This window comes from Otolemur garnettii, unplaced genomic scaffold (assembly GCF_000181295.1).
Source record: "Otolemur garnettii isolate 467f Iridium unplaced genomic scaffold, OtoGar3 scaffold00002, whole genome shotgun sequence".
Taxonomy (NCBI): Eukaryota; Metazoa; Chordata; class Mammalia; order Primates; family Galagidae; genus Otolemur; species Otolemur garnettii.
In genome coordinates this window covers 8448183-8457800 of record NW_003852397.1, presented here as the reverse complement: position 1 = coordinate 8457800, position 9618 = coordinate 8448183, and the positions used below count along the sequence as shown (strand labels likewise).

Here is a 9618-nt window from a genome sequence, read left to right as displayed (position 1 = left end):
ACAGCAACCTCCAACTCCTGGGCTCAAGTGAGTCTCCTGCCTCAGCCTCCCAAGTAGCTGGGACCACAGGTCCCTACCACAGCGCCCAGCTAGTTTTTGGTTGCAGCCGTCCTTATTGTTTGATGGCCTGAGCTGGATTCGAACCTGCCACCTTAGGTATATGTGGCTGGCGCCTTAGCCACTTGAGCCACAGGCACCGAGCCTGGGCCATTTCTAAGAAAAGGTTGTAGGGGTGTACAAATAGCAAATATCTGGATTAGAATCACTGCTACAGAGCAGACGTGCATTATGACTTCAATGGACCCTGGTTACTTTTGCTTTGATGAGCCCTTTTCTCCATTAAAAATTAAAATCACAAACTTTACTTCGTGGTTGTGTTGGCATAAAGACTAACACAAGCATTACTATTATCTTCATTTTTTTTCTTCTGATTTTTAAAAGATGTAATAAAAACATTTAGAGTCCCTCCTGTGCCTAGTGTGTAAGTCAGCCCTGCTGCAGAGGAGACAGAATAATGAGAGCCTTGGACAAAAGAAGGGGAAGTAGTGGAGGACGTCCAGAGAAGGCTCTCTGAGCCTGAGAGAGCACCCAGGTGCACACCGGAGCTCAGCAGGCCAGGAGGAGCCAGCGTGGACTCGGTACTGGGTACTGTCATTGCTGGGTCACAGAGGACCTTCTCGAGGTTACTGATGAAGTGATACTAACCATCAGTGTTTGGGACCGAGGAAAAAAACTGTGGATTTAAGACTGAGCAAAATTAATTTATTTTAGATAAACTGTGGAAGGTGTGGTAGATTTTATATTCTAGAGGGGAGAAGAATTTGTCAATAAAATAAATGATGGAGACCTACGTAGAATTTGAAATTCCATTTCAGGAAATAGTTTAGATACGATCATAAGCCCTATGTTTACTGGATGCCAGGCACAGGACTGCAGGCATTTTGTTTTATCCCATGTCATACGCACACCAGTCCTCAGAGGCTCAGGCCACTATCAGACCCTGTGTGTGAGAGTGTCCAATCCGTGTCAGGGACTCAGTAAAAGTGCCGTGAGCCTTACACAGGCCAGAGAGGGGCTGAGGTGGAGCCGTCTGCTTACAGAATGCAGCCAGGCCTCAGGAGTGTGGCGTACCCTAACAGTGCGTGCCCCAGGCCATAGGCACCCTTTCACTGTCAGTGTCCTTTATGCAGAGGGAATAACAATGTTGATTTGGATACACCGGAGGTGACAGTGACTCTGGGTTCATTCCTCTGCCTGACCTCCACCACATAAACAAATGCTTTGTTGAAGAGGTGCAGAATGCTGTTTTTAAATCATTATTCCCTTTGCTAAGGACTACTGCCAGGCAAGCAGCTGCCGTGGGGCTAAAATGGGGCAAAGGCTTGGGGGCAACCAAGCAAGAGCACTGTAGAGATGTGGCCCTAGTAAAGGTAGCACAGGAAACCTTGCCAAGCCAGGTGACTTTAAATAGTAGGGAGGAAGAATCTGTGATGTTGGAAGTATTAGGACCAAGCCCTACAGACGGCCCCACCTCCCAAGGAGTTTTGAAGGAGATATAAAGACAAGTGTGTTTGTTAACAGAAAATTGCACAGTTCAGATATGAATGGGCTGGTACAGAAGGCTTTGGATGCATCGAACGTCTATGAAAATATTGTCAATTATGTTAGCGAAGCCAATGAAACAGCAGAATTCACTCTGAACATCACCGACCGAATCTATGATGTGAGTATCCCCCTCTTTGGAAGTTCATTGATATGTTGTCTTATCCCACTCTGTGCCTTTCCTGTTTTCTGATGTCAGCTTCCAACATAAAATACAAAAGGCACAAATTCCAGAAAGCCCAGGAAAACTAAGGAAAGACCGTTTTACATATGCCAGGAAGATTTCAATCTGTAAGTTCTTCCAGATGTGCCGCACCACAGTCAGCAAGGACCGGTTCCTTTCACAGCTTTTTTTAGCCAAAGTCCCTGAAGAAGCTAGTGAAGACTAGCTCCTGCTGGCAGAGAAGATGCTTTATGCACGCATGCAGATTGTTTTCAACTCAAAATTATTTACTGAGCAGCTTCTGTGGGATAGGCACTTTGGTGGGGCCTTGACCTTGGCCAAGGCGCACTGTTCTAGGTTCGCTAACCTTTCCTGAGAAAACATTTCTCTTGAAAATGCCAAAGATTTTATTTTCTCATGTTGACATCTGATCTTGACTTTGAGCTATGAAAATGAAACTATGAATTTTGCTCAGTGTCGAGCAGATAAACTGTGTCATTTAAATCCTAAAACCACGAAAAGTTGATTTCTTCTGCTATCGTTTTTATTCTCTCCACCCAATTCCCTTGTAGGCTGTGAGTGGGATTGATACTCAAATCATTTACCATAAAGATGAAAGCGAGAACCTCCTCAATCAAGCCAGAGAACTCCAAGCAAGGGCGGATTCTAGTAAATATCTTGGCTTTCCCGTCTTCCTTCTGGGTTATAGCTGCTTCCTTCCTTTCATGCATGCAGACAGAGACTTCCAAGATTAAAAAGTAAACAGCATTACAATGAATAATGCACCAATAGTCCTTGCTCAGAGTCCAGTTATGAAAAAGCTAAACTTTGAAAATAAACTGTGATTTTTAAAAAACCTTGCATGTAGTAAAACTACGTGGAAACATACATGTTTATAGTATATGGCAGATATGCTTGCTAATCAAATAGGCTGATTAATAGAAACTTACCATAAATACCAATTTTTAAGGGGGAAATGCCATAAAATACACTTAGCACCAAAACTATATTGCCCATACTTTCATTTTTCTTTCTTTTTGACACACAGTCTCAAGCTGTCCCCCTGGGTGGAGTGCCATGGTGTCGTCGTAGCTCACGGCAACCTCCAACTCTTGGGCTCAATTGATCCTGTTGCCTCAGTTTGTTTTTTTTTTTTCTTTTCTACTTTTAGTAGAGATGGAGGCTTGCTCTTGCTCAGGCTGGTCTCAGACTCGTGAGCTCAAGCAATCCATTCATCTTGGCCTCCCAGAGTGCTAGGATTACAGGCATGAGCCACCATGCTCTACCACTTTCATCTCTCTTGAACAATTCAGAAGAGCCTTTAACATTTTTGCCACAAAAGGATGGGCCATCACTGCGAGAATCAATTAGGATGGCAGGGTACCACAAAGCCATCTGGTTATTTGCACTTTTTTGTAGTTTGGTTCTGCACAGTTTACCGAATTTCAGACAAACCCAATAACCATATGGAAAGAAATACTTCCAGATAGGAGGGTTTGCATCTGCTAAAGCATGCACATCCAAGCATGGGAGAGAGATAGAAAAAAATGAAGTCATTTTAGTTAATTTTGAAGCTTTTGAGTTTACCCTTAAAAACAATGGGATGTACTAAGAATTTCACTAAACATTACTCATCTGAAGTAATGAACTAATTTCTAAGGATATTTGAGCATTGACTAATGAGGCTGGCAATTCATTATCTAGCTACCTTCAGCTACCAACTAAAAACAAAGGCCAAGTTTGAAACTGAGAACTCTTACACAGTTTTATCAAAGCAATTAATCTCAAATCTAATGGTGCATTTTCCCTTTTTTCTTTTACCAAGAGCCACTACAAGAGCACTTTGTTTTTCATATTCAGAATATTTAACTATTTAATTACTTTGCAACTGTTTTCTTTTTCTGGGTAAACAAAGACAAAAAAAGTGCTGAACTTTTTTTATTCTAATTAATCTATCATGTGAGTACAATTACTTTATTACATGAGTCTAGTCCTGATTATACTCTTTGGAAAATAATTAGAATATTAGTAGTAAAGAATTAAAATATTTACAATAAAGTATTTCTAAGTAAATATTGCTATATCTATTTATTGCTTTTGTTTCTTGTGTTGGGAAGACCACTAACATACTCTGGTCTAACATGTTCTGTTTAGATACCGTGACTTAAATATGTGTATTTAATTCTTCTGAATAATTTATAATATATATTTTTTAATCCTGTCATTATTGAGTTATTGAACCTCCAGAAAGCAACTTTTCTATTTTGGGAATGACATCCCTTCAGAGTTTCATTTTTATGTCTAATAAATCTCTGGGCCTCAGCATCTTTGAATATTTTGCAGATCTAGTTTCAGGTTTTCACATTAAACCATAGTCATCTACTAAATTACACTATCATTTTAGATTATTGCATCTTTATTTCCAAATGACTCTCAAAGATTAGTCATCTTTATTTCCCAACTTTCCTTTTCTTCATTATTTATGTGAAATAGTTAACAATCTATAATAATCTCAGGAGGCTGCTTTCTGGAGGAATCTTCTACTTCATTTGCAAAATGACAGATTTTTGTGTAAGACAGTAAGTTCTATATAGAACATACTTTTTTTTTTTTTTTTTTTTTTTGCAGTTTTGGCTGGGGCTGGGTTTGAACCTGCCACCTGTGGCATATGGGGCCAGTGCCCTACTCCTTTGAGCCACAGGCAGCACCCTAGAACACACTTTTTGTAAAACCTTTCTTCTTGTAAATATTGAACCCAATATACATTTTTTTCTCCTATTTTTAGCAAGAGCTCCAAATAGAGAGTTAAATATATTATTTCTCAATGGATTGGGTAGTGTTTTTTGCAATTACAAAACCCTAAAACATTGAGCAAAAACATTGTTTATAACAGAGTATTTAAAAATGGAAACTAGAAAGAGAGAATTAGGGTGCAATAAAGCTGCAAGGCATGTTTGAGGGCTCTCTTTAAATTCTCGGAAAGGCTCCACATTACCTAGAGAGAATAAGAAAGAAGTGCTCGTATTTGGTTACGCTGTACTTAGGGACAGTATCAACTAAGCCTTTCCCCATTAAATACCCATTATATACGCACCTATGGGGAAAAAGGGTAGCAATAAACCAACCACACCAAGACAAAACAATAGAAAAGAGAAAGTGTGCCGTGGGAGGAGGTATATTTACCAAGCTCTTATTGCCAATAAAGAGAAGAGTATAATGAGAAATGACAGAACTATTTTGCTGTTGGTCAAAAAACATAAAATTCTCAATGCTTTGGATTTAAACAAAGCACAAACAGAAACAAAAACTTACTGGCAGATATGTCCTTTTGGGATTTGGTCAGAGATAACCCAGGGTTGGGAACTGTTTCACAAACACAATTTCAAGAATAAGTTTGTAAGAAAAAGGCTATTTATCGAAACTGATACAAAAAGAATAGAAAATCTGATAGAATCGCAATCACAGACATATATATAATAAATCTAACCATTAAATCCCAAAGCTCAAATGGCTTCCTCAGTGAATTCTTCCAAACATTTAAAGAAGAAATAACACCACTCTTACACAAACGTTAAGAAAGCATTCTCCAACTTGTATTATGAAGCAAATAAAACTTAGACACCAAAACCAGATAAGGACATTATAAAAAAGAAAAATTACAAGCTAAATTCTCTTCTAAACAGAGATGTAAAAATCCTAATGAAGGGCGGCGCTTGTGGCTCAAAGAAGTGGCACGCCAGCCCCGTATACTGGAGGTGGTGGGTTCAAACCCAGCTCCAGCCCCCCCCAAAAAAAATCCTAATGAAGATATTAGCAAATCAGATCTAGCACATACAGAAATGGCAATATATGAGAGCCATCCTGAGCTTATTCCAGGATTTCAAAGATAGGTTAACATTTAAAATATCAATTATAATTCACCACAAAGAATATAAGAGAAACTCATATGATCATCTCACTATATGCAGGAAAATTATTTAACAAAACTCAATACCTATGCATGACTTAAAAAAACTCTTAGCAAACTAAGAATAGATGGAAACTTTCATAATCTAATAAAGAATGCCAAAATAATACTCAGCAAACATTATAATAATATTGAAATGAGCTTCCTCACTAAGATTGAAATCAAGACAAGGATACTCCACATTACCAATTCAATGTGTAAAAATTCCGTTTAATTCTACATACAACAATGGTGTATGTAGATATATACATTAAGTTTTGAACATAACAGCATTGGTAATAACAAGAAAAATGTGGAATAAATCTGATGAAAGATGCTAAGTTGCTACACATAAAACTATAGTACTCTAATAAAGGAAATTAAGGATCTAAATAAATAGGGATCAAAATAGAATTGAGACCTAAAAAAGATAAATAAATGCCATATTCATTGAGTGGAAGATTCAAATTTATAAAACTGATAATTCTCCCGATTTTATCCATAGGTTCAATATTAATATTAATTAAAGTACCAGAACTGTAGGTAGATACAGGATGATTCTAGAATTTCTGTGGTCGTGAAAGGAAAAAACCAAGAATCTCTAAGACAATCTTGAAGAATAAAAACAAAACTGGAAGACCTAAAACCGTAATATCAAGATTCATTGAGTGGAAGATTCAATGAAGTATAGATGAAGACAAAGATATATAAGATTATGATACTGTATCATCTTTTTCATAGAAAGTTTCAAAACAGACACAACTAACAGATGGAGATAGAATTTAAAATTCAGAAGTGGTCGTCTTTGGGTAATCATAGGGCCCTCCCTAGGGAGCTGCAAGGGGACTGATAAAGTTTCTATTGTCTTGTTTTGGGTGCTGGTTATATTTTGTGCTCATTTTGTGAAAAATTGTCGAGCTGTGCACATGTAATGGGTGCCTTTTTATTGACATTTGCTATACACCAATTAAAAACTTTATCAGAACAATTAAGAATAAATTATTTTTATATAACCAGTCATCATCCTATAAAAAGACTTTTCTTTTTGGCACTTTACCAATTGTATCTACTAGATCTTGTTAGTTACAGCAGTGCCATATTTTTCAAAGAAATTAACCCTTATGGCATCCCAAGTTACTCCCAAGCAGTGTTACAAGTTTCCTGCAATCCTGTACCTCTCATTTTAAAAGCTGCTTTCTAGAACTGATAGCCTGTGGTTCAGAGTAGTCAGAATATTGCGAATGACTCCTTGGTACAGCTCAGGACTTTCCTTGTTGAAATGGAAACATTTTTGAGGCATGTTAGCCCAGCTGGTACTTCTTTTTGCTTCTTCTCCACAGGCAATGAAGAGGCAGTGGCTGACACCAGCAGGCGTGTGGGGGGAGCCCTGGCAAGGAAGAGCGCCCTAAAAAACAGACTAAATGATGCTGTGAAACAGCTGCAAGCAGCGGAGCGAGGTAAGGTGCACAGGGAGAGCTTTGGCCTTATCTGGTGGTTTGCTGGTGGGTAAGATAAACCTTTGAAGAAGGACTAAGTGGTTCCTTACTTGTCTCTTTTTACAATTTTTTTTCTGATGACAAAAGAACCTGTGTTCATCACCCCCCAGAAGATTTACAAATTAAAAGAAGAAAATAAATGTAAAAGTTGTAATCACACCACCGACGGTGACCATTAAATTTGAGAGCATTCTCTTCTCATCTTTTATGCATGTGTATATAAGTGTCTGTGTGTGTGTGTGTGTGTGTGTGTGTGTGTGTTAGTGGGATCATGTTCTTTATACCGTTCTGTAACAGCTTTCTTAGGAACATCCTTCCTCATTCACAGCATGCCCTAATTTGGTTATTGGATGTCTTTGGCCCCAGTTATCAACAGCTTCTCTCTATTACACGCCAAGTCATTCTTACCGTATAAAGCAGGGAGACCAAAGAGCCCAAATAGAGAAACAAGAACCTAGTCTGTGCCTGCAGTGGTATCGTAGAAGATACTATTGGAAGAAGATGTACCTTCCTTGGCACAGTGAAAATTAAAACCCTGCTGCTGAATCTGGGTGTTTTACTAAAAGGAGCACATCCCCGCTGCAGTTCTGAGGTCCACTGAAGCTCTGGCCAGGAGAGGCGTCATCATCAGAGCTTCTGTTTATTGATGCTTAACTATGTGCAGGACACTGGGATAAGTGGTCCAGGTGACTTAATTTTATGGGGGATAAGTATCACTTGCCTTTAGACCAATTAGAACCCTGAGGCTTGTGAGCACTACGGAACGCACTCCGACGGCCACAACTGGTACCAGAGTTCAAACCAGCATTTATCAGAATCCAGAGCGAGTGAGGCTTATCGAAATGTTTCCTCACTTTAGAAATAGAAATTATAACACCAAAGTAATACATGAGCCTTATAGAAAAGTTAGGAAATACAGAGAAGAAAAATCAACCATGATCCCATCACCTTGCAAAAATCTTTGTTATAAACTCACATTATTTTTATTTTAAATGAGTAATTTTTAAACAAAAATAGGAATTCACTAATGGCCATCTTTTGACACTTGCTTTTCTCATTAAAAAATATCCTTCCTTAGTAAATTCTGTACTATAGCATCATTTTTATGGCAAAAGTGTTTCACAGGAATACTTTTTCAAAAAGAAGGTGTTATTTACACTGAATTTCAGACATAATCTTTTTATGAGTTCCAATCTCACATGCATTTTTTATGGCTATCTCACAAGGTCACTAACCTGAGGAAATACTATCACTTTTTTTTTAATTGATCTTTTAATTTTAAAACATTGTAAATGAGCCACATGGTTTTAAAAAGACTTTAGAATCTCTCAGACTCACTTATTAATATGGTTTACGCTATTCTTGTGCACCTAACTTTTGCCATAATTAATATATATTTAAAGATCTTAGTTTTGCTTAAGAGCCCAAAATTTGAGGTCTGTTTCATCTCAGCAATTAAACAGATGTCAATGTTCCCCGACAAATGTGCCATTTGTCCCCAAAGTGAATGACCTTCTGCTCTTTGAAGGTGACGCTCAGCAGCGCCTGGGTCAGTCCCAGCTGATCACCGCAGAAGTGAACAAGACGACAATGGAGGTGCAACGGGCCACCGCCCCGATGGCCAACAATCTAACCACCTGGTCACAGAACCTCCAGCGTTTTGACTCGTCTGCTTACAACACTGCTGTGGATTCTGCCAGAGACGCAGGTATCACTTGGACACTTTGCAGTTTGAATCCAATTGAGGACTGGGCCATCAAACTCTACACAGTTTGTGTTAAGAAATAATTTTCTTCATTTCGGTTTTGGATTGGAATATATAAAAATTAGCTTAGAAAAAGACAATTTGTTCAGTTCATCTATCTGTCAACACATGCCTATGTGTATACATATGAAATCTATACATATTTCACATAAATAAACACTGGATAGATGGGGAAAGAGTCAGAATTTCTTCTGTGTGAAATAATGGTAGCAGTTGTTTGCATCAGTGTAAGACTGGTTCATTAGGGAAGAAGGTAAACAAATGTTAACCTTAATAGAATACTATTTCCTTTTAGGAAAAAACATTACTAAATTTAATGTAACACTTTAACTAAACAGTATTGCTTTTTCTTTACCAATACAAATAAGAACTAAAACTAGCCGAACATAAGTCCAGCTCTATCTTAAGAACAGTGGGTTGGCCTACTTGAATATATCATTTGGCAGCAGTGAAAATGAAATTTCTTAATTAGCTACTTCATGTAGTTGCACATAGGAATTAAAATCGTGTAATATTTGAGAAATTTTCTTTTTTACATTCTGATATTTTTATTCAGTCTCTTCATAACCTCTTAAATAGCAATGTCTATCAATATCATGATGAATCCTGACCAGAACTTTTAGTTCTGCAATATGGTTTTGCATAA

General features: G+C 37.9%; 1 protein-coding gene across 1 annotated transcript in view; it reads left to right on the top strand.

Moving 5' to 3' along the window:
• LAMA4 (laminin subunit alpha 4) overlaps positions 1-9618 on the top strand; it is a 142336-nt gene that overhangs the window by 92113 nt on the left and 40605 nt on the right. The window contains exons 14-17 of the mRNA XM_012804547.2: positions 1582-1723; positions 2338-2434; positions 7052-7168; positions 8736-8915. Of these exons, the coding sequence (XP_012660001.1) occupies positions 1582-1723; positions 2338-2434; positions 7052-7168; positions 8736-8915 (536 nt within the window). The remainder of the gene's footprint in view (positions 1-1581; positions 1724-2337; positions 2435-7051; positions 7169-8735; positions 8916-9618) is intronic.